General features: G+C 34.7%; 1 protein-coding gene across 2 annotated transcripts in view; it reads left to right on the plus strand.

Moving 5' to 3' along the window:
• Nucleotides 1-26,794, plus strand: part of TRHDE (thyrotropin releasing hormone degrading enzyme) — a 425,213-nt gene that overhangs the window by 234,432 nt on the left and 163,987 nt on the right. For both annotated transcript variants that reach the window (XM_015152258.3, XM_077954735.1), the window contains exon 6: nt 9,492-9,629. In XM_015152258.3, the coding sequence (XP_015007744.3) occupies nt 9,492-9,629 (138 nt within the window). The remainder of the gene's footprint in view (nt 1-9,491; nt 9,630-26,794) is intronic.

Genomic DNA, 26,794 nt, shown 5'->3' on the forward strand with positions numbered 1-26,794 from the left:
AAAAGATATAAAGAACATATGAGACTTAATAATTGAAAAAATAATTGGAAAATGAGCAAAAGACCACAATAGACATGTCTCCAAAAGAGACATAAAAATAGCCCACAGATATATGAAAAGATGCTCAACATTGTTAGTCATCAGAGAAATGCAAATCAAAATCATTATGAGATACCACTTCATACCTGCTAGAATGACTGTTATCAAAAAGTTAAAACATAACCAATGTTGGAAAAGCTGTGGAATAAAGGAAAGTCTTGTACACTTGGTAGAAATATAAGTTATTATGGAAAATAGTATGGAAGTTTCTTTAGTGATTAAAAATAGAACTACCACATGACCTAGCAATCCCTTTTCTGCATACATACCCAAAGGAAATGAAATCACCGTCTTGTAAAGATATCTGTACTTCAGTGTTCATTGAAGCATTACTCACAACAGCCAAGATATGGAAGCAACCTAAGTGTTTGTCGATGAAGAAATTTTGTGTATAAACACACACACACACACTTTGTTCAAAAGAACAAAATCTTGCCATTTGTCATACCATGGATACGTCTGTCATTTGTCATACCATGGATACGACAAATTATGTTAAGTGAAAAAGCTAGACACAGAAAGAACAATATTGCATGATTTCACTAATATATGGAATCTGTAAAAAAAAAAAAAAAAAAAAAAACCCCTCAAATATATAGAGATAGAAAAGAAGGCAGTGGGTACAGGTGGAGAGGTGGTCCCAAAATGGGAACATGTAGTTAAGAGGATACAAATTAACAGGTATGTAGGATGAACAAGTCTAGAGGTCTAAGATACAACATGAGGACTATAAATAATAAAATTGTACTGTGTCTGTGATTCGTGCCAAATGAGTTGATTTTAGCTGCTCTGGCCACAAAACCAAAAAAAAAAAAAAAAAAAAAAAAAAAAAGGTAGCTGTGAGATGATGGATATATTAATTTGCTTCACTGTAGTAACGATTTTACTATCTATCTATATTCCATGTTATGTTGTATACCTTAAATTTACACAATAATATTTATTAAAAAGAACACTTTAAATCACAATTCATAGTTTAAGCAACAACAAAAAAAAGAAATCCTCACAAATAAATGAAAGCTAAATGACATGCATATTTTTAAAGGATAAGCACATGGCATATGGCAATTATTTGCAGTGATTTTTTGGGCCGCTAGAATCAGAATGAGCTATGTAATTAGACAACCTGTTCATAATTATTACTGTGATTGACATTATTTGAAGCACATTCACAATTGTTCCATAAGACCCAGGATTATCATAAGTAATGAAAATGTGAGTGACTGATTGATAACTTCTGCTGTATCAATATTGCTATATTTTTAAGATTCTTGAGTAAGTCTGCAGAATGATAAGAATTTGGTTGTATATAATTAAGTTCGTTTTGTGTTCTATCTTAGCATTTTCCCTTAGCTGCATCACATCTTGGATAAAATGAGACATGACGCATTCAGCTTGGATGTTAAAAACAAAACATGAGGCAGCTGAAGGGTTTAGTCATGGAACAGACCCACAATTTAACCCACTTTCTCTGTGTTCATCGTGTTCCAGAGTATAGAAGCTCATAAAAACTGTGCAGAGGGTTATCTGGGATTATGAGAGGCACAAAATCATCTGAGATATTCTTATAAAAACATAATCGCTTTTTTAGTTTATGCACTGATTAAGGCATCTTAGAGATTTTGTAGCTTGGCATTGAATGAAATGTAGTTGATGGCTGAAAGAAATAACATATGGAACACATTATTTCAGTTAATTGTAATGCTTATGCAAAATCACAGAATAATGTTATATCAGTAAGAGATATGCCTGGAGTCTTGTGATCATGTAACACTTCCAATAAAATGTTATGCAAACAAACACATAAACTTTTCAGTACAGTGCTTGTTTCATTGTAGGCATTAGTGGTGATTATTTTTAAAATTATTTTTCAAAAATACCTTCTGTATATAAGTGTGTTTACACAAGATTGGCTTTAGTATAAATGGACTGTTTTAACAGGCTGCAAGTGAAAATAATTATTAACATCTTGGACAAGTATATTTTACACATGAGATTTTGAAATGTTAATTTTTAAAGTGCATTGGTATATGGAAGCAACATTTATTTTCACGAGCTTTTACTTTCTCCCTCAGTATGATTTAACTGTGCATAAATTATTTACTAGTCAACTAAATGATGATATAATTTTTCACTAGTAAATCTAGCTAACTTTCAACTGGTAGAACTTAAAATACTTTTGTACATTATAGAACTTTATAAAGAGTTGGATGACAATATAAAATTTACAAAGTAAATTTCTTTCAATGTTATAGGAAATTCGAAGTCTACATAATTTCTAATTTCAAATATGGCATTGTGCTGTATGCTTACAAAAGATGATAATTGCAAAGTTACAGGGATACTATTTCACATAGATTAAAATCTGATGGATATTTTCCCCCAATATATTTACTTCTTTTCAATTCTTGATCATATTTCTCTGCTTTAACCTTTGTCATGATTTGAGTAGGTAATGAAAAACAAGAAGGAAAAACACCAACTGTGCAATGCTAATTATGTGTTTATCCTTCATTCTAGCCTTGTATAAATAAGGAATTCAGTTTAGTAAAAATTCATGTGGTATTTTGTTTAACCTAGGTATTCTTAAAAGTCTTTATCATGTTATAGTATAGATTTCCAGAGAAGTAAAACATAAATTATATATCTTATTTGTTCTCTTTATGATAGATCAAGTAAACTTGAATCAACATAGTCTTAGACACTGAAAGCATTTTTATTCATAACATTCTCTCTACTCTCACAGTATTTTATACTATTAATAATACTGTACCTATCACATGGCATTAATGGGCTGTATGTGTATCTATCTTTCATACCATAATGGGAGTTGCTTAAAGGCAGAATTCTGTCTCAATTATATCTCCTTTGCTTCTAACACAGGACCTCCTGTAGATGAGGGAGTCGGGAAACATATGTGGAATTAGATTGCATTGTTCAAGCATTATAATTTTAGTCAGACTTTCTATTGGTTTGATTCCAGCATTAAAAAACTTCCTTTATCTGTTCCTAAGAAATTATAACCAGATATTGTGAACATTACAATCTAGAATATGATATTACATAAACAAATGAAAATACTGAAAAATGAAATAACTGTATTTGGATATATATATTTGCATCTACAGTCTGCCTACATTTACATTTATATCTATATTTAATGTATGCATTTTGGATTTCAAAGTAAATACATTGGTTGATCACCGTTGGTTATAAAATCGAGCTAAGTTTTAGAGAAATAATTGGTGCAATGTGTTTTGATCACAAAGGTAAAGCACATATTGTGTGCTATTTGTGCACAATTATGCAATGTTGTCCTGTTTCTCTGTTTCTAGTTGTTTATCACTCTAGTCCGCTTTCCTACTATTCAGAGATATTCAGAGTTATATCTCTAAATGTAGCCCTGATGATGTCACTTCCTAACACTAGCTTTCTGACTAGGCATGGACAAATTTTGATGATTTCATTATTGCCTATCTTTTTTTTTTCTCATTACTAGTAATTTGCTATGTTAAAATCTGCCTTTAGCCACACAAAACATTGTAGTATCCCAAACAAACCACACTAAGGTCTCCATGACTTTTCCCACATATTCCTTTCTGTCAAGAATGCCCTTTTCTGCCATTCCTCCTAGAAAACTCAAATCAGCGTTAAATATTCAATTCAAACTCTACCCTGCCTAAGGCAGAATAATTAGCAGCCTTTTCAGTGTAGTCACACTACATCCTGAACCTACTTCCATTTTTACATGTAGCAAGTTGTGTTTTAACATTTGTTTTCACCTTCGTCTATCATACTTCTATAGCCTTTGCAAGTATCTATAGCCTTTGCCAGTATCCTTTGTCTTTGTATCTTTCTAATCCCAGAACCAGGCATACCATCTAAGATGTAGCAGGTGCTTAATAAATATTACTATAAATATTTGCTTATAAATATTTGTAGAACTAATTAACTTATTTAATTTTCACAACCATATATGTTTGCAACTGAGAATGCTGAGGTCTAAAAAGTTTGAGTAACTTGCTCAAGGTCATACAGCCAGTGAGTGGCAGATATCCAGTCTGGAGGCTTCAATGTGTCTCCCTTTTATCCTAGGAATACCAGAAAAGCCATTTATGTTCAGATCTATCCTTCTAGAAAATTGAGTATTTGTAGCTGCTCTGATGTAACCCATGTCTCTTTGATAATTTTTCTTCTGCTTTCTCCATGCCTATGAACACCTCACAACTACTTGAATTGGCTCAGTCTTGGCTCTTTTCTTCTTTGTCTCTGGTTTGATGTATCTGACTTTCTTTGATCTTGATTTAGATTATTCTATGATTTTTTGGTCTGCTTTTTGTTTGTTTGCTTGTTTTTTGTTTGTTTGTTTTTTTGTGTATTTTTTTTGGTGACAAAGTCGAAGTATCTGCCTTGTGTTGCTCTTCCCTAAAATTAGTCAGCCTTCCTAGGGGAACCTGCCAACATCCTTACTCTTATTTCCTATTTTCCATCCATCACCAGTGACTGTGGCTATGCCAGGCATATTCTCTTTTAACCCCTCAGACTTTGACGTGTTCAGGTAGAAGCCATTACAAGACATAAAGAAATATAATTTCTCATGTGTGCCTAATGTGATAAGAACTATTGATAATTCCCTTCACAGATGCTACTGAATACCAATATATGAAATGCTAATACTGTAATAAATAACGTTTGAGTGAATTCTTTGTGAGATTACACACACACACACACACACACACACACATATATATATATAGACTACAGTTTATTGTCAAAAGATTTTTAGCACTAGCCTCTTATCTCAGACCCAGGCTTTTACTTTCAGTTGCCTATGGCACATATCTTTTTAGATATTTACCTTAATTTTTCTTGCAAAATATCTAAAACTGGATGTTTTTAGCATATCCTCCAAACCAAACTTTTTTTCTACCTCTCCATTTCTGTCAGTAGTTCCTCCCCCGGTTTTTTTTGTTTTTGTTTTTGTTTTTGTTTTTGGTGGGGGGGGGTTTCATCAAGTCTAAAAGCTATGTAGCTATCACTGAGTATTTCCTCTCTTTTATCTACTAAGGGAACCAAGGCATCAAAGTATCAACATTGGTTGAATTTTTGCATTCAGAATATCTCTCAGATCCAACAGTCCTTCAGCAACATCTTGTTCTAATACATCATCACCACATCCCACTTCCTGTCTCCTGTTTGCATGCATCAAATAATCCTGTGTACGGCAGATAAGTTAATTTTCCTAAGACACTACTTTTATTATGCCATTATGCCTGCCACTGCCTATTTATAAAGAAAAAAACTTCAACCTGATAATTGAGAATACAGAGTATCTTTCTTTCGTGTTTCCTCTGCCAGATTTGCCCTTTTCAGCTGTTTCCCCCATTTATCTGAGTAAACACTCATCCTTCAACAACCCACTTTAATGTCACCTCCTCTATGAAGCCTTTTCTGAACTAATTAATCATTTCATCCTCTGTGTTTTATAGCATCCATCATATTATATTACAGTTTGCTGTTTATCTGTACTTTTTTGTACTTTTTGTTCTACTCTTGAGTTATTTAAGGTTAGGGCCTAGTTTTTGCTTATATATTCATTCCTCGAATGCTGCACAATATCTGGCATAGAGTGGTAATTTAATACATATTTGTTAAATGAATGAGTGAATACATAAAATAATGGCAGTGTTATATGGTGTTCATTCTCAACTCTACATTTACTCACATTTTCTTTACTTTTCTGAAATGCCTTTGTACTGTTCTCCAAAAATTCAAATGCAATAGAATTTTGAAAATAGTTGAATACAAAATGATATATTTGATATTATTGTAACTATTTAAATGTGGGCACATATTCAACTACTCTAGGTAGCACCTACATTGAAGTGGTAGAATTTATGGTTACTGTTGACATTGAACTTACTGTAAACAGATTTTAAAGTTCTCCATTTTGTTTTATTGTGCTGCTTTTTCAAAGTGTTAGGTCACTTATCATGGTGACCTTAAAATATGATGTAAAATGATAAGTACCTGTTGAATATTCACCACAAATATATTATTTCACCATGCATGTGTACACACACACACCAAACTTTAAATTTCCTGCCAAGAGTTAGATCAAATTCTACTTCTTCCTTTAAATGTTCCACGAATCATTTCATTTAACAGAATTTGTATTAGTCTGTTCTCATGTTGCTAATAGAGACATATGTGATACTGGGTAATTTATGAAGGAAAGAGATTTAATTGACTCACAGTTCCACATGGCTGGGGAGGCCTCACAATCATGGCGGAAGGTGAATGAGGAGCCCTCTTACATGGCGGCAGGCAAGTGAGCTTGTGCAGGGGAATTTCCATTTATAAAACTGTCAGATCTCGTGAGACTTATTTACTATCAGGAGAACAATATGTAGGAAATAGCCCCTGTGATTCAATTATCTCCACCTGGCGCCACCCTTGACATGTGGAGATTATTATAATCCAAGGTGAGATTTGGGTGGGGACACAGAGTCAAACCAAATCAGTATTGTTTTTCTCGAAATCCCTTTAGCACATTCAGCCTGTAAGATGAAACTAGTGTTTCATTTACTATGGCCAAATATTCTGTTTTATCTCTTACCTCACATTAAAGCTAGGATTTCTTTATTTTTAAGCTTTCATAGTTTCAGGTAAACAGTAGGCAATTAACCAATACTTAATCTTGCTGATGTTGTTGATTTTGATGATGATGAGAGCCCCTGCCAGGGCTGACAAGCTGAGATCATTTCTTATTTTATAGTGACACAGGTCTTTATAAAAAATTAGCACCTTCTCTGCTGGAAACTCTTTGCAAGTCTGTAAAATTGAGTTTGCCTCTGGCTAGACTTTTCTTTTTTCCTCCTCAATTTAAGGTATTAGCTATTCTGGGATTTGTGAGTGTTCTCCTGCCAGGCTTTTTTCTTTGTTTCCCCTCTCTCTAAATCCATTTATGCATATAAACTTTTTTATTTTTTTCAATTACACAGTATCATTCTCTCCAACAAGGTAGACAGATGAATCTTTTGCTAATGATTTAGCACTACAAAACTTAAACACTGCTTATTGAAAGTCTACTGAGTAGGCAAGATTTGTTTTTGTTTTCCTCCAGAAGCATGAGGCAATAATATAATATATAATTCATATTTCTTTTAACAGGAAAGTTTTCTCTTTGGAATTTAGATTTTATTTTCTAAATTACATGGCCATTTTTCTTTATACCATTTTAAAAATTACATTTCTAGCAAACCAAGGTATGTTTAGTAAATTTTAATATTGATCAATATGAATTTATTGTTACCAACTTTTAAAATTAAGATTTAAATAAAGCATCATTTTAAGTTCACTTTACCTGGTTGTTTTAGATCAGGTGCTTGAATGATTTGTAAAAGAGCAGGCAATTGCTGTTTAAATGGCTAAATATTATTTTATCTTCAGAATGGAATCACACGTTTAATTGGTATTTCTTATAAACAAAAGTGTTCATTGGTCAAGTTGAAGTATAATTATAATTTCATTATTTCTCCCATTAATTCTAATATCAGATAGTTTTCATCTACATTTTAAAATTGAATGAATAACAAGATTGTATATCTGCTTAAAAGTAACCTTAAATTTTTTCTTTTGAAATTGGTACATAAATTTTTCTTATTCTCTAAGACTATGCTATTTTTCTGAGATCTTATTGTTGCTTCTCAGTGGACTTAAATAAACAATGTGAATATTGGTGTTATTAATCTTAAAATTTTAAAGCATAAAGTCTAATTCTACTCTTTTTAATTTGTCTGGAATTAGGAAATTGGTTTGAGAAGAAATATAGTATTTATGTCATATTTGTCGTTTAATTCAGTCTAAGTTTGAACTTCTCATCTGTGGCCTCTTAGGATCCGGAGCAGCCCTCAGGGACTCAAAGTATGATTTGTCATTACCATATAATCCTCTTGGATGGAGAAAAGATCATTGCTGTGAAGCTCTTAGAGCAAGAGAGGACTGAAGAAGTTAAATATATGGACCATAGACTATAAAACATAATCTATTAGAAAACAAACCTTGCAGTATGTAGTCAGATGCCTAATTAAATACATTATCAATTAAACATACTAAATCATAGAGCTAATGAGGTTGAAAAGAAATCTTTCTTTAAAGCCAAATTTAAATTACCACACACATTTATGTCCAGTTAACAATTCTTTTCTTGGCATATTTTTTCTCCATTTCCATGTCTTTAAATCCAGGATTGGTGTATTCTCAGCTTGAAATTACAACTCACTGAGAAATAACATGCTGTTTATCTGCTGGGCTCAAAACTAGGAGACTCCAGGAGTGAGTTCAGAATTAGCTAGAGCAGTTTAAGCATTGGAGTGTTAATCTCTGTAATGATACTCCTCAGGTCACAACTATCTAGGGGCTATTTAGCCCTTGTTATATTTTGCAATTTCTTTTTTCTTACTCTCCTCTTTCAATGAAGGCAGGAGGCCGAGAAGACTACTAGCTGCCAGCATTTCTATTAACAAAACCCTAGCTGTTTCTTTAAAGTGGGCTTTCCAAAACAAACAAACAAACAAACAAACAAAAAACCCCAAAACAGAGAAGTACTTTTTCTTTACAGTTTATTTTTTAACATAGCAAATCAGCTTTTACCAGAGCAAATGCTAACGTCTCAATATGCAGAAAATGGAAATCTCATGATTTTTCTATTTTCATTTCTTCATGGTAATGGATTATTAATACTGATTGGTCTCCACTTTATGTCCACTATTTTGAATCCCCAAATACATCCACCAGTATTCTAGCTTGATGTGAAGAGTGCCTTTTATTACTAGTTGTGGTCTCTTGAAATTTTTTCAGAAAATAAATGTGTGTGTGTGTTTTATGCGAGTGTGTGAAGGGGGAGTGAAGGGAGGGAAGGACAGGGAAAAAAAAAAAGAGCTGTTTAAATGGTATTAGAAATCCATGGTATGAATAACAGAAGGTTAGTATTTCTTATATTGAACTTACCTAAAAGTTCATTTGGGACTGGAATTATAATGTTTACCCTGTAAAATGCACAAATAAGTCTGCATCTTATCATTGTTATTATTGCCTGCCCATTGTCCAAATTTGCTTTAGCCACTGTTAAAACACAAGAGTTCACTGTTTTTATCTACTTAGGGACCAATGTAGTCCATTGATTTTGTTTCATGTTGAGCTTAAGTCAACCACCTTCGTTTTAGAGTAACTTAAGGAGCATTTTTACTGGGTTCACTTTAGAGTTGAGTCATGCCTTGGAAGACTGATCAACATCAGCAATTAAGTGACATACATTATGTTCAATTCATCATACACATTCTCTCTAACTATGAATCACCTATGATATTGCCCTGTCTACTGTATTGCAGGAAAAACAGAGGTTCCTGACTGATGTTCTGCATGAAGTGATGCTGCTGGACGGCTTGGTCAGTTCCCATCCAGTATCACAGGAAGTGCTGCAGGCAACAGATATTGACAGGGTGTTTGACTGGATCGCATATAAAAAGGTGGGAATAAAGAACAAAGTGCCAATTAGATATTTCACTACCAAGATAGCTAAACTAATTCATGTTAGATGTGTATATTTTTCTTTTCTTCTGGGCGGATAGACATAGACTGTGAGTTACAAAACAGAGTCACTAGGTTCATGAGCTACGGTTTTGCTTTAAAAGTTGGCAAAATGGAGATTAATGTTTGCCAAATAATGCATAGAAATATTGGAAATATTAATAAATATTTGGAGAATCAATATGAAGTTGCTCTACAAACGAAGTTATGTAAATGTCAGTTTTTATTATTATTAATAAAAGAACTGACCCATATAGTGACAAATTAATTTTCACCAATGCCCTTAAATACTAATTTATTTTGATGGGCCAATACAAATGGATATAGGTAATGACATGATACATGCATCTTATATGTACTATTTGAAAGATATTTTGAAAATTAAACATGTTTCCTGAATAACTAAACATAACAAATAAAATTTTAAAAAGACTAGACTTTGGCAATGAATAATTTTGAGCCAATGACTAAATGTAAAAATAAGGTAAATATGAATTTTTCCCATTGTTACTTGGATTAGGATTTTTCTTTGTATCTCTTCGTTGTTCTAATTTTAACGTGATGATGTGCCTCTTCGTGTTTTACACGTACTAGTCACTTAATGATGGTTGAAATAGGATCAAAGTCTGCTGTGATCTTTAGTGTAGGTTAAATTGCATTTTTTGGAATTTCTATGTACTTTTTTTTTTGAGACGGAGTCTCGCTTTGTCACCAGGCTGCAGTGCAGTGGCGCCATCATGGCTCACTGCAACCTTTGCCTCCCGGATACAAGTGATTCTCCTGCCTCAGCCTCCTGAGTAGCTGGGACTACAGCGTGGGACTACAGGCATGTACCACTACACCTGGCTAATTTCTGTATTTTTAGTAGAGACAGGGTTTCACCATGTTGGCCAGGCTGGTCTTGAACTCCTGATCTCAAGTGATCCACGAGCCTCGACCTCCCAAAGTGCTGGGATTACAGGTTTGAGCCTTGATGCCCAGTCTGGAATACTATTCTTGATACTCTGTGAGGGGTAAAAAGATATCATGAATAGCAGCATGCAAATAACTAGGAAGGTAGAAGTTATTCCCTGAAGCGTTTATTGTAGTTAACACACACACAAAATATTTTGGTTGGGTCCTGTTAGTCCTCCAACTTTGTTCTTTTTCTTTTTTTTTTTTTTTAAGTTTCTTTGGTCCTTTGCATATGAGTTTAAGAATGAGTTTGTAAAGTCCTACAAAAATTATACTGGAATTGCAGAAATGTGCATTGTGTTTATAAAACTATTTGGGAGAGTTGACATCTTAGCAATATTGACTGACCCGTGAATACAGTATGCCTCCAGTTCCTTTAGGTCCCCTTTATTTCTGTCCATGATGTAGTTCTTAGTGAATACATTTTTCATATTTTTTTTTCAGATTTATCCCTAAGTATTTCACATTTCCGGGCAATTGTAATAGTAGTATTTTGAAATTTCATTTCTAATTTTTGTGTTGCTATACATAGGATACAGTTCATTTTTGCCTATTTATCTGGTACAATATTAAATAGAAGTGGTGAAGCAAACCCTTGTGCTGTTCCTAATTTTAGAAGCAATACCTTCAGTCTTTATCCATTAGTATGTCTCTAAATATTTATAAATGCCTTTTATCAGGTTGAAGATGTTGCATGCTCTTTCTACATTGCTAAAAGTTTTAATCAGAAATGAGTGTTGACTCAATTCAATGCTTTTCTCCAGCATCTATCAAGATGGTTATATATTTTTTGTTTTTTAGTTTGTCATTATGGTGAATTATAATGATTAACTCTTTAATGTTAGGCCATCTTTGCATTTCTGAGACAAATGTCATTTAGTCATAATATATTATCCTTTTTATAAATTGTCAGATTCAATTTGCTAAAAACATGTTTAGAAATTTTGCACCTGTGCTCATGAGGGATATTAGTGCCTAATTATCTTTCTTGTAACGTCTTCCTTGTTGTCACTATAATACTAGCATCATGTAATGGCAACTATTATCTTTTTCGACTTTCTGGGAGAATTTGTATAAAATTTATATTATGTCTTTCTTGAATGTTTGTTAAAATTTACCAGTATAACAGTAGAGACCTGAAATTTTCTCCCTGGGAAGGTTTTTAACTAATGATTTAATTTTGTTAATATGTGGTAGGTTATTTATTTATTTTAATGTGAGCATTGGTGGTTTATTTCTTTCTCAAGGACTTGGCCCATTTCATCTAAAATGTTTAATTTATTGGCATAAAGTTTTACAGGATATATTCCCTTATTATCCCTTTAATAACTCTAATCATATAACTCTTTCATTCCAGATATTGGTAATTTGTGTATTATTCCTTTTTTTGTGATTTGTTTAGCTGAACATTTATAAATTTTATTGATCTCAGAAAAACATCTTTTGTTGTAATTGATTTTCTCTCTTGTTTTCTATTTCGTAAATATCCTCTCTAATCAATATTTCCCTTTTCTACATACTTTGAATTTAAATTTTTCTTTTCTCTAATTTCCTAAGGTAGAAGCTGAGGTCATTAACTTGAGACCTTTCTTCTGTTCCATTTTAAGCATTTATTCTGTAAATTTTTTCTTAAGTGTACCACCTAGGAAATCTCCCAAATTTTGATATGTTTAAGTTTCATTTTCATTCACTTTAAAATGCCTGCTAATTCTCCCTTTCATTTGTTAATTTCCCCATGTCTTATTCAGAGTGTATTATTTAGATTCCAAATATTAGAAGATTTTTCCAGAAAATTTTCTGTTATTCATTTCTTACTTAATTTTATTGTGGTCAGTGAATATACTCTGTATGACTTGAATCTTCCTAGATTTATTATGGTTTATTTTATGACCCAGAAGTTGATATGTGTTGGTAAATGTACTGTATCCACTTCAAAAGAATATGTATTCCTCTAGTGTTAGCTGGAGTGTTCTATAAATGCCAATTAGGTGAGGTTGGTTGATAGAGTTGTTCAAGTGTTCTGTATCCTTATTGATTTTCTGTCCACTTGTTCATCATGCTTTCTCGATGGGCCTTCATTGTGTGGACTCCCTCACATAGTACCAAATCAAACATCTAAAACTGTGGAGAAAAATAGTGACCCAGTTATCTGCTGGCATATCTGAAAAATAATTTTCAAATGTGAATATGGAGAAAGGAGGATTAAAACATTTAGGCTGAAATTTCAGGGACTTCATTTTGATAATCCAGCATCAGGCCTTGATGTAAATTCAGTTTCCTAGCCTTGTTCTTTGATTTGGCTTCACTCAGGTTCTTCCTATAAGAAAACTAGTATGTGCATAATGGGTAATAACCAATTACTTTGTAAGTAGAACAAAGGTAAACTATGTTGGGTTTTGTAGGTTAAACAACATCATTCTGGGATGTATGACAGGTAATATAGATGATTCTGGAGACATAAATAATAATTGCTAACATTTATTACATGGATACTCTGTACTAGTCACCAAACTAACATTTTACATTTATTATATAATTTAATTCTTATAAGCATCTAATGGGGTTGTTATGATCATCATCCTCACTTTAAAGATAAATATGTTGAGTTATGGTAAATTCAAGGATATGTTTCCCAGAAAATCAGGTTCCAGAGCCAGTATTCTTAATTATTTTCATATTTGATTAACAAGCTTGGCTGGAACATTTATTCCAAGATCATTTAAGCCTGTGCTTATGTTCTAGGCACTGTGTGCTGAGTAGAAGAGATCTAACAATCAGTAATACACAAAGGAGAGAAAACATAAATAAACCAGTGCAGTAACATATGAGTGCTATCCAGCAATATTTCCATATTAAATGTTGACACCTACCTGAAGTCATCTTGAGCAATTTATTCAATCTTGTTGACTAAATAATGGGTAAATTTGATATGTAGTATTAACTTTCAGAATGGTTGAGTTAGATATTTACAATATCATCAGAAATCTACCTTTCTTCAGTTTATTGGCTCTCTTTCTCTCTGACTTAATTTCTGGATGATCCTTAGGATGCACTAAGACTCATCTCATATGGGCCTCAATTTTGTGTCCCTACTGAGTTCAGAGAAAGAGTAAATTGACTCCCATACAATAGAATCTATATCTGTTTCCCCAAAGGGCTATGATTTGTTTTGATTAGGAAAGAGATTATCACTGGCCAATCCTTGTGTCCGCCGGGATGGAGTATTCTGACTGGTCAGTGAATGTCATGAGCTCATCCTCTGTGATGTGAGACAAAAGTCCCATAGCAGTTAGGACTCCTGGGATCACTCAAAGTAGAGGAGGAACAATTTCTGAAAGAAAACAATCAGTAGAAAAAAAGTAACGGATGCCACCTCAGAATCTAAGGAGTTATGACAGAAATATCTACAAGATACAGTCACGAGATAGGGGAGTAGAGGGGAACTGTAAGAAAACAAGAAAATCATCCTTCAGAGGAAGCTCAGAAAAGAAAACTGGTGATTAAGTGGAACATCAAAGAGTTAAACATAATCATAGCGGAATGTGAATTTTGAGTAGCAGACAGACTGGAAGAATAAGCGGGATATGAACTTGGAAGACATTTCCTTTCACACTAAGAATTTTTATTTATTGATTGATTTATTGATTTATTGATTTTGAGACAAAGTCTCGCTCTGTTGACCAGGCTGGAGTGCAGTGGTGTGATCTCAGCTCACTGTAACCTCTGCCTCCCAGGTTCAAGCAATTCTTCTGCCTCAGCCTCCTGAGTAGCTGGGACTACAGGTTCCCGCCACCACGCCTGGCTAATTTTTGTATTTTTAGTAGAGATGGGGTTTCACCATATTGGCCAGACTGGCCTTGAACTCCTGACCTCATGATCCATCTGCCTCAGCCTCCCAAAGTGCTGGGATTACAGGCATGAGCCACTGTTCCCAGACAGAAATTTGTATTTTATCCAAAAGGTCAAACAGAACCAAGGAGAATTTAAAGCCGAGGAGTAACATAATTAAAATTGCATTCTAAAAAGAATATTCCTGTAGATGTAGAGATGGAGTTGATATTGATAATTCTGGACAATTCAGGAAAGATTGTAGAGACTGGAGTTGTAGAATACATCACTTATATTTGGTAATATTGTGTGTAACACAATAAAAATTTCTTGCCACTGCTCTTCTGTGTTGTTCTCCCTAAAGGTCTCTGTTACTAGTCAACATTAACCTCTGCCAACAGTCAAACCCTCATTGCATCAGTGCTTTGCTAGCTTATCATCTCTTGTAATTATTCCCTTAATAATTATTCTAATTATTCCCAGTTCTGTTTTTTTGTTATTCTCCCTGAATAGTAATTACAATACACTTTAAATAACTTTTTATAAAGAAATGTATTATAGCAGAACAGAAGATTATACAAAAAATAAAGGTTAGGAACCAATAGGCCAGCTACTAATTTGGGATTGAATTTAAGAGCTGACTGCCTTTGAAGAAATACTGGGTAATGTTCCATATGGATAGTCCCAAGACTATTATTAAACAAATGAAAAACTCCTAAAATTGCAAGCATTTTTAAGAATGGGAAGAGAAAAACATGAAAACTACACTATTTCAAAAAATTAGGTCTGGTGAAATAACAAGTTTCCCATTTTAATAGTAGATTGAAAATGCTTTTATTCTTGAAGTATAACGGAAGCAGGAAAATACTGTCCATAGACTGGAAGGACTGGAATAGGTGGATTGAGACAATCTCTTTGTTCTAGAAGCACAAAGGAAACAAGAATCAATGACCCAATGACCTAGATGATGAAAGTGAGTGAATGCTCATTAAATTTACATATGATGCCAAGGTGGAGAGGGTTGCTATAAGCTTGGAAGAGAAGAACAGAGTTCAAAATGACTTCAATTTTAAAGAGATCCTTTACAAACAAGAACACTTTTCCAGCAATTCTTATGTCATGGTTAGTATATTTGTACACCAAACAAAATTACATAAAATAAAAGGTAAGAGAATTAGCAAGTGAAAAAATCTTCAAAGGAACACTGGGGACACAAATTTTTTAAAAAGTGATGGTGGTAGAAATCTAACTTGCTGTGCTTTGCCAATATATTCCACACCTTAAATTTGAAAACCCTTTGACCAACAGAAGTCAACATGTGAAATTTCTGTCATCTTTAGAAATGAATAGGAAAGGCCAATCATCCATTTGCATCTATCATCCCTTGTAATACCAGGCTCCTCATCCACAAAATCATGCCAGTCAGGTGATGATTAATGCGCAGAGAGAGCACTATTAATGCTACACACAGTATGCCTTATTTCTGCAAGGGGGAAGAAAAAAAAGATTATGCCTTTCTTCAAGAATGCAACCCTGCCGGGCATGGTCGCTCATGCCTGTAATCTCAGCACCTTGAGAGGCTGAGATGGGAGCACTGCTTAAGCCCAGGAGTTCAACACAAGTCTGGTGAACATAGTGAGACCCTATCTCTACAAAACATTTAAAAATTTTTAAAAAATTAGCTAGGCATCATAGTGCATGTCTCTAGTTCCAGCTATTCAGAATGTTGAGGGAGGAGGAATGCTTGGGTCTGGGAGTTAGAGGCTACAGTGAGCTATGATAGTTCTGCACTCCAGCCTGGATAAGAGAGCAAAATCCTATGTCAAAAAACAAACTAAAACAAACAAACAACAACAACAAAAAGAGCAAGAAAAGAATGCAACCCAATAGAAGACATAAAACACATGAAATAATAATAGTAATTGTACTATGAGTACTACTAAAGCATATCTATCATTTAATGATCACTTACTATGTACAATGTATTTTGTGAAATGCTTTGCAGGTATTATCCCATTTACTCCTGACAGAAAACTTGGCATGCAGGCATTTTTAACTCATTTTACTGATGAGGAAACTTACACTTAGGTACTTAAGTGATTACCACAGCATCAGATATTAAGCAAATAAACATTTCAGGATTTGATGACAGATATATCTAAGTTTGAATCCTGAGCTCTTATCTACAAAGTCTTTCACAAATAAATATATTTCAAGGCAAATTATGATATGGACCATCTCAGTGGATGGCAACTCCAAGCTCCCAGGCCACCCTTGATCCTGTCATGCAGAGACAAGATATTCTACTCTCTTCTTCCTCTTGCCACTGTCTACTTTCTGTTGCTCTCTCTCTTCCTCTTGCTACTCTCTTCTTCCTCTTGCTCAAGCCTTGTAAGATATGCCTCTTTCCTCTTTGCCTTCCACCATGATTGTAAGTTTCCTGAGGCCTCTCAACCCGTGCTTCCTATACAGCCTGCAAAACTGTGAGCCAATTAAACCTCTTTTCTTTATAAACTACACAGTCTCAGGTAGTTCTTTATAGCAATGTGAGAACTAATACAGAAAATTGGTACCAAGAGTGGGGCATTGCTATAAAGATACCTGAAAATATGGAAGTGACTTTGGAACTGGATAATGGGCAGAGGTTGAAACAGTTTGGAGGGCTCAGAAGAAGACAGGAAGATATGGGAAAGTTTGGAACTTCCTAGAGACTTTTTGAATGATTTTGACCAAAATGCTGATATTGGTATGAACAGAGATGGTCAGGCTGATGAAGTCTCAGATGGAGATGAGGAACTGATTGGGAACTTTGAACTTGAGTGTGCTGGTTTATGGTGTCCGGCGGAAGAAATTTCCAAGCAACAAGGCCTTCAAGATGTAGCCTGGCTGTTTCTAACAGTGTATACTCATATGTGTGAGCAAAGAGGTGATCTGAAACTGTCTGAAACTGGAACTTAAATTTGAAAGGGAAGCAGAGTGTAAAAATTTGGAAAATTCATATCCTGGCCATGTGATAGAAAAGAAAAACCTATTTTCTGGGGAGGAATTCAAGTGGGTTGCAGAAATGTGCATAAGAAGAGCTGAATGTCAATAGCCAAGACAATGGGAAAAATGCCTTGAAGGCATTTTAGAGATCTTTGTAGCAGGTCCTCCCATCATAGGCCTGGAGACCTAGGAGGGAAGCATGGTTTCATGGGCCAGGCCCATATCCCTGCTGCTCTGTGTAGCCTTGGGACATGACACCCTGTATTGTGGCTGCCCTAGCTCCAGCTGTGGCTAAAAGGGGCCAAGGTATAGCTTGGGTTATAGCTTCAGAGGGTGTAAGCCATGACCCTTGGTGAATTCCATGTGGTGTTAAGCCTGTGGGTGCAAAGAGGACAAGAGTTGAGGCTTGGGAGCCTACCCTAGATTTCAGAGAATGTGTGGAAATGCCTGGGTGTCCAGGTGGAAATCTACTGCAGGGGAGAGCCCTCATGGAGAATCTCTACTAGGGCAGTGTGGAGGGGAAATGTGGGGTTAGAGTCCCCACACAGAATCCCCTCTGGGATACTGCCAAGTGGGACTGTGGGAAGAGGGCCACCATCCTCCAGACCCTAGAATTATAGATCCACTAACAGCTTGCAACGTGTCCCTAGAAAGCCACAAACACTCAATGCCAGACCTTGAGCACAGCCATGGGAACTGAGCCCTGCAAAGCTACAGGGGCAGAGCTGCCTAAGGCCTTGGGAGCCCAACCCTTGGATTAGTGTCACCTGGATGTAAGACATGGAGTCAAAGGAGGATATTCTGGAGCTTTAAGATGTAATCACTGCCCTGCTGGGTTTCAGACTTACATGGGGCCTGTAGTCCCTTTGTTTCGGCCAATTTCCAAATGCTTTTGGAATGGGAGTATTTACCCAATGCCCGTATCCCCATTATATCTTGGAAGTAACTAACTTGTTTTGATTTTATAGGCTTATAGTTGGAAGAGGTTTGCCTTTTCTCAGATGAGACTTTGTTTAATGCTGGAATGAGTTAAGACTTTAGAGGATGGCTGGGAAAACATGATTGTATTTTGCAATGGGAGAAGGACATGAAATCGCATTTTGAACTGCAATCTCCAGTGTTGGAGGAGGGCCTGGTGGGCAGTGATTGAATCATGGGGGTGGATTTCCCCCTTGTGGCTCTCATGATAGTGAATGAGTTCTCATGAGATCTGGCTATTTAAATGTGTGTAGCACCTCCCCCGCTCTTTTCTTCCTTCTGCTTCAGACGTGTAAGATGTGCCTCCTTCCTCTTTGTCTTCCGTTATGATTGTAAGTTTCCTGAGGCCTCTACAGCCATCCTTCCCGTACTTCCTATGGAACTGTGAGCCAATTAAACCTCTTTTCTTTAAATTTTATAAATTACCCAGTCTCAGGTAGTTCTTTATAGCAATGTGAGAATGGACTAATATACCACCCCAGTCTAAATCAGCACCATTTTGCCAGAATCATTTTCTGCAACGTCTCTCTGCTTTTAATCCTGTTCTCCTACAGCCTATCTTTACCAAGCATTCAGAGTGATATTTATAAAACCTGTGTCATATTGTGTCGGTTCTTTGCTGGAAATTCCATAATGACCCTCCCCCGGCCTGGACAAAATAATAATAAAAGACACAGTCTTCATAGTGACCCACGAATCCCTTCCTGATCTCTACTCATTCTATTCTCCCCAGTGACTTATGGAGTCCTGACTTTATTTTATCTCTTATCTATCTGAATTATTCTCTTATTACTCTCCCCTCACTAATGGTGCTACTGTTCTACCAGCTCCCTTGTTTCCCCTGAGCTCTACCAAACTCCCTCCCACATGAGGGCCTTTGAATTGGTCTTTCTCTTTGTATGAAAAATGTTACTCCACATAGTGTCATTGTCCCAGCTTGCTCTCCTTGAAACCTTTGCTTAAATGTCACCTTCTCAAGAAGACCTCCCATTTAAAATTGGAACTGAAACCTTCACTCTTTTTCCCCACTCATTTTTGTTATTCTGATCCTATATTTACTATTTTGTTTGTTATATTTACTATATTGTTTGGCTTTCCACTTTCCCCCATTGAATGTGAGCTTCATAAAGGCAGAGATCTATGTCTAGGTTTATCACTAATGTATCTCCAGTACCTATTATACTGCCTGTGTGCAGAAAGCACTCTGATAAGTATTTGTTGAGTTAAATTAAAGTAAATGTCAGAAAAACAATATAAACAAAACATTCTGGTGTTTCAGAGGGAAAGATCCCATCTGTTTATAGGAATTAGGAAAAAGAATTGGCTCTTGAAATAGGATTAAGGAATTTCCAAGGTAATTCCATATGAATTCCAGAGGGGAAAGAAAGATTGTATTACCCAGTCATTTAGTTTTCTAATGGGTTTCATCACATGTGGCCTGACCCCTCAGCCCTGGACCTCATGGGACCCCCTTCTGTGAGCTCAGCTACTCTCCTGCTGTCTGTTCCCTCTCCTGCCTCAGGCACAATTAGCCTCCTGTTCTGCAAGTCTTCCTGGCTCTTATTTTTTTAAACAGGTCCTTCTTAGACTTTGCTTTCCCTACTCACAGTGAATCAATTACATATATACTAACAAATGAATGTAATAGATCACTATTTTGTGATACTCTTTAGATGTCCTACAGTATCTGGTGTATTACATGTATTGGTTAAATATAACACTTGTGGTCATTTCTGTAAAATGGTTGGACAATAGGCTTTTAGTGTGCTATATGATGGCAATAATAGGCAATAATAGTATCAGCTGTTTTTTGTCACTGAACATCCACTTATTTAATCTCCCACACTTGTACAATATAAGGTATATATTATTATCTTCAATTTACATAACAGTAAATAGAGGCCTAGAAAGTTTAATGATGTGCTCCAGCTCCTAAACGTCAGACCTAGGATTCACATCTTATTGTTTCTAACTCATATGCTTTTCACTCTACCAGGATTCTTGTCTATTGTGCCATTGTTTCAATAGAAAATATGATTTGAGTTTTCATTCCATGAATGAAAAAAAAGTCTTATTTAAAAATAAGTAACATACTGGCATGCATATCAAAAATAAAGGTTATAAAATCTGAGAAGTATAAGCACTGATTATGATCATCTCATAAGGAAAATGTGAACAAACTTGGGACTGAAAAAATTAGGCAAAGGAGAAAAAGCCAGAAAAAGAAGGGAGGAAGAGAGATTGATGTTGGAACATTTGGAGATAAAGCCTATAGAAAAGGCTAAAGAACTTACATATGTCCACCCTGGAGGATAGAGGGCTAAGAGGTGACTTAATAATTGGCTCTAATATGTGAATGGTCATTATGGGAAGGCTGCTCACCACTTCTCTGTCAACATCAAGGTCAGAGTAAGATAGATGGATTTAAATTACAGGAAGAAATTTCAGTTAATATAAGAAAGAACTTCTTGACATAAAAGGCAATTAAACATTTTAATATGAACTACTTAGGCTTGTGAAATCTTCATTCTTTGATATTCTTTAAAAATGAAATTTAAAATGTGCTCCCAAATTAACAAATTAAATTGAAGAACTACTGAAAAAATTCCTCCTGGATATTAACTTCACGTTACATAATAGTCAGATAATATAAAATTTATAGCATATCAGAAATTAATTTTTTATTTGCATATTTATGTGTGTGTCATTAAATTTCTTTTTGTTTTAAATATAGAAGTGTGAGTGGTTAAAAAAAGAACTACTAGCTTCTTAAGTAAACAGAAAAAATGTAAAACTAATTCCCATCTATCACTGAATGGTCTACTGATACCTATTAAACATCATCACAATAATTTCTAGATATAACATATTTTTGTTATTCTTTTTCTTTGTTACCAGACTTTGCTTTTGAAGCTAAATCAACGTTATACTGGACCAGCAGCAATATTAAGACATTCTGTAAAGAAAATTCCTATTTGCCTTCATAAAGAAAATGTACATGTGGGAGGAGATACTTTCATTGATGTTTTGTGATAAATGCCTTTACCACTTACTGGTAAATTATTAATTTGTGCATTTTGCTGATGGAGGCAAGTTTTCCTTTGCACACATATTTGACTGGTTCATCATCATTTAATGGTTTCTTTTTATTTTTTCCTGTGCAAACCTTAACACTTAATACAGCTTATTTTCGTTCCAGACACTTGCACCTCTCCCCATTAGATGTCCATCTCTGGTTTGGCATTTACTTGATGAGACGGAAAGAAAAAGTCTGTATTTAATAAAAATAGGTAGCAGATTGCTGAATAGAGTAAGGAATAGATTAATCCTATTCAAATGATTCTTGTTATCTTCTCCTGTCCCTCTTTGTGTCACACTGTATTATTGTTAACTAATGGTTTAGATAATTACTTTTGAATTCCTCTGTTGCACACAGTTTCTGTCTTTTTTACTTTGATGGAAAGCTTAACAAAGTGCAATGTTGGTTTTGACTCTATTCTTCTGCTTTCTTATGCAGGCTTTGTGAGAGCCAAAGTGGTGATCTCATGATATGAGAAGCTTAAGGGCCAGAACCATGTAACCCTTAGCTAGCAAAACTTGGCTGTAGTGAGGTTATGCTTTCACGGCTTTCAGAAATACTTCTACAGCTACAGTTGTTCTTGTCTTCTGCTTATGCAAAAAGCTTAGTTCTAATGACTTTTGCAGTGGGTTTACTTATGCTAGACTTCATCAGTAGTCATATTGAAAAATAAAAAGTTAGCATTTAGTTAGTATAAATGGTAATATGTAATATTATAACATATTATATAACATATAATATAAATGGTAATATAGATTTTTATAGACTTTTCAGAATGACAGAATTCTATAGTACTTAGAAAGGAATAAATTAAGATGTAAAGGATAAATAAGCAAGGCAACTAGAATCAAGGATTGACATTTTGATAAATGAAAAGTATACAGGAAGGAAAAGGAGAATAGAGATAATACTTCCTATTTACAGAAAGAACACTTGGAGAAAATTCAGAATAAACATATTTAGAATGTAAGTAGTGTTTGTGTATCTAACAATATTGAAAGCGGTTGAACTGAATTGATTTTTCCTATGGAATAATTGTGAATGAGTTGTGTTTTGGCATTTGAGGAATGATTTTTAATCAACATAACCACACACCAATGTTTAATCAACCACGCATGGTATGTTAATGAAATATAAACATCTTCAAAAGCCCTATACAGTTAGCAATGTTATACATGATGTTCAGAAGCATTAGTACACAGTTGTTTTTACCATTGAGGTCACCTTTTATACTATTTCCTTTTCATGTGGATCTAAATATTATCTTGTTTCATTATAAAAATTGTATTTTTGAAGTATTTAAGAGTTCAGGGCTTAATTAATCGAAGACATATATAAACCTCAATCAGAATTTCAGCTTCAAACAGGTCAAACTATGTTGCTCCATGGGGCAGATACAATCCTACTCAAACAACAAAGACGCCTTTTCTCTTTGTTCCAAGTCTTATTTTCTCAGGTAAATATGTTATTTCCTTGGAAATGATGAAATTGTTTCTTTGGACATACTCTCACAGATATTTTTATGGATTCTTTCGTGGGAAGCTAAGGACCATTTGATGACATACTGAGAAAATTATCTAGAGACTACATGTTGTCTATATTCATTGTCATTCATGCTATTGCATATTTCCTAGGAGGACCAAAATCAAGTCGTTGATTTTTGTGCTTTTAAAAATAGAATGTCTTTCAGCTTTTTCTGAGTTAATTTTGAATCAGTATTAGGAGGTTTAACTGTGATTTCATGCAACATACTGTTACCTTGAAGACACAGAGTTTTTTAAAAAAGTATAAAATCTGGCTTTTGTCTTAAAGGCATTTTCCCAAGAAGGAGAATTTAAGCACCATTTTTAAGGTTTCACAGAGAAATGAAAAGAAGACAAAGCCGAAGGTGAGAAGTTTAATGGGAGGCCTCCCATAAAGCTAGGACCTTAAAGAGTTACACCTTAGCACACAGATGAACTAGAAATAAACCTATCCCCATCCTCAGGGGACTATAAAGAAATTACCTGTTCCAAACTTTGGCAGCAAGTAAAACGGGAAAGAAAATTTCGCCTGAAAATTTGCAACTACAAGCAACCTTTGACTGGCATCAGATCTCAGATGAAAACCATCTTGGTACACTGTGAACCTCAGGCCAGGATTTAATTTAAAATGGCTGGTCCTGGACTAGAAGGTGTCCCCAGACACCAGACAGACACTAAAACATATCCTTTCTAGAAAAGCCCACCTTCATATCTCATCTCAAAAGATTTCCACAGACAAATCTCAAGGAAAAAAAAATTTACAGTCAAAAATCACCAGTCACACAAAGAAACAGGTTTCCACGAATATGAGACAGCAGAAACAATTAAGAGAAGAATCATTTGTGCATATGACTGAGACATTAGATACATGACTTAGAGCATAAAATAGTATATTAATAAATTTGAGGAAATAAAAAGAGACATTATAAGCAAAATGTAAGCATATATAAAGAACAACTAGTGAGAATTCTTCGAAATGAAAATGCAATAACTTCATTTAAGAATATAGTAAATATGACAGACGACTTCATCACAGATTTAAAAAAGCTAAAGAGAGAATTATAAACTAAATGATAGTAGTGAAGATACTATGTATTCAAGAGCTCTGCAGGAGACATAAAGATGTATAGAAAAGGCAGTGAGAATTTGTAACACATGGATTCAAGCCTTAACTTCCCTTACTTTTTCAATCTTTTGTTTCTTTATCGAATTATAGCTTCTTAACATCAGAAAATTTTTGCCTGAAACAGTAATATCATTTTTAGAACCAGAGCTCTGAGTTTGATCTAAGTCTTAAAGTAATAAGGTTCACCCATCAACATAGCCCAATTTTATAATCTTTATTCTCTTTTATTACCATATTAAATACTTGAATGAGATAAAACTGATATTAACTTTTAAAATTGTACTTTTTTCACATTAACTGTTATTTATTGAGTGTTTGCTATGTTCCCAGAGTTTTACCAGATATCATACAATTTAAACTTTAGATTAAGCTGAAAGATAGTTTAGTTATTTGGCCCAGACTCATAATAGCTCATGAGTAGCAGAACCAAGATTTCAACCCAACCTTCCCAAATCCAAATTCTACCCTGTTGTGTGATTGCCTGATTACATAGTCAAATAGGTATTGATTTTCACAGTAGAGAATACTATACATGTATCCAAATAATTTTTCCTTTCATCTGACCATTTATTTCTTCCCTCTTTGGAAATAATTTTCAGATACAGTTTCATTCTTTCCTACAAAACCAGTCTCATGATTTCATAGTTCCCAAAGAGTCTATCTTGATGAGATACTTTAATTTGCATTGCCTCCCTTCTCACCAATCCCTATTTTACCCTATTTAGTACTTTCTGAATTGCCCTCTGCATTTCAGCGAACAGCATAAGGACCTCAGAAAAATGCTATGCCAAGGCTATCTCGGAGCTCAGAGACCCTGAGTGGAGATGAGCATAATGTAGAGGGGAGAGTGTGAGTCGCAGCGATTCTGAGAAACATGGTTTGGCTTCTACAGAGTAGAACACGTCCAGGCAAGCCAACTTGTGCCGTTTAGTTGTGTGCTGCCTCTCTGCTGTCATTTTACAATAGGATGCAGTTAACTCGGTGCCATCAAAATATCTAGCTTAAAGTAGAGAATTTTTGGTATGTGTTCCCCTGGTAAGTACTATAAGCCCAAGTAAAGCAATGACCAAGCAGCTGAATGTCTGTGTTTTGCTTACATAGTCCCCAAACTGTTTTCCAGCTCCACAATTTTAAGATGAAATGTGCAAACATTTATTGCCACATCATTTTCCTTCTGGAAGGGGATCTGTCACAGCAGGAATCTTGCTACTAAATTGGAGCTGTTGAAACTATTTCAGTAGTCACATTCGTTAAGAGTAAAAGCAAGAGTTTTAAGTGCTGTCTAATGCCTAAAAATGTTTTTCCAGTTTGAAATGAGTGTGATGGTAGGGTTAGGGAAAAGTTAGCAGGTTTTGAGATGGTTATGTATGAAATAATAACCTCAGTTAACATGAATATAATACTATGTACCAGACATTTTTGTATATATTTTTTTACGTATATTAAGTCATTTAATTCTTACAGCAATCACATGCTATATTAATACTCTTTCCATCTCCATTTTACAGATGAGGACACTGTATCTGTAAAATACAGTAAGTTTACAGATAACTTACCCAACATTGCGGTTAGTAAATGGTGGAGTCAGGATTCAAACACTGGCCATTCTATCTGTGCTCTTAGTCACCTACACCAGACTGCTTACCCTTTGATTTCTTTTTATGTTTATAGAGCACCTTACCCATAAAACATGAAGAAACATTCATTTATTTTTCAGTCGAGTTATTGTATTTTGTAATTATTTACATATATCTGTATAATTAGTCCTTTTAGAATTAAAGTTTTAGAAACATCCTAGTTATCCCCTAGTGCAGTGACTTACAGATAGTGAGCAAAAACTAATACTTATAGTTCAGGATTTAGAATGAATTTAACAGTGATTAATCCTACTCTCCAAGCCCACAGAAGCTTTAAGGTAGTCTTTCAAATTGAATCTCTGGTTGCTTCAGATTACTAACAGCAATGGGTTTTGATAATTTTTAAATTGTTAAACATCTAGCATGAAAAGAGAAACATGACTCTATACTATGAAGCAATATCATACTTTATTAATAAATGTTCCTCTTAACTTTTTAAAGAGTTTAGTTTGAACTAGTCACATCTCTTCTGAAAAATACTGGAGAATAAATCTTCTTTAGTTTGCTCTAAATTACTTTCCTCAAGCACCAAGTGATAATCCCTATTTCTGGTGTCCTGTGATGCTTTATACAAACCCGAGGGAGAAGTTAGGAACATGCAGAGCACGCCCCTCACCTCTGAGATGAAGGTCATGGAGAGCAATGAACATACCCGCCTCTCCACATCCCCTGATGCTTTTGTCAGCTCACAGTCTGACAGACCATTGATCTGCCCCTTTATGGCAGTTTTGTTCCTAATTCCACTTTTGTTTACTTTAAGAGCTAAATCTTTCACTGTTTTCCACTTCTGCTTGAGAAAACATTTTTATAGCTTTGGGACCAAATGTTTTTTATCACCTTATTTTAATGTCTCTTATCAGTGACCCTGTTGTAGGCAGAAGCCACGATGTTGCCAGTGGATTACATGAGAAACTTGCCACAAGTGAAATAAAACACTGTTTCTTTTTCCTGAGGAACAAGGACCTAAGAGTAACTTGCTTTTTTTTTTCTTTCT

This window comes from Macaca mulatta, chromosome 11, assembly GCF_049350105.2.
Source record: "Macaca mulatta isolate MMU2019108-1 chromosome 11, T2T-MMU8v2.0, whole genome shotgun sequence".
Classification (NCBI taxonomy): Eukaryota; Metazoa; Chordata; class Mammalia; order Primates; family Cercopithecidae; genus Macaca; species Macaca mulatta.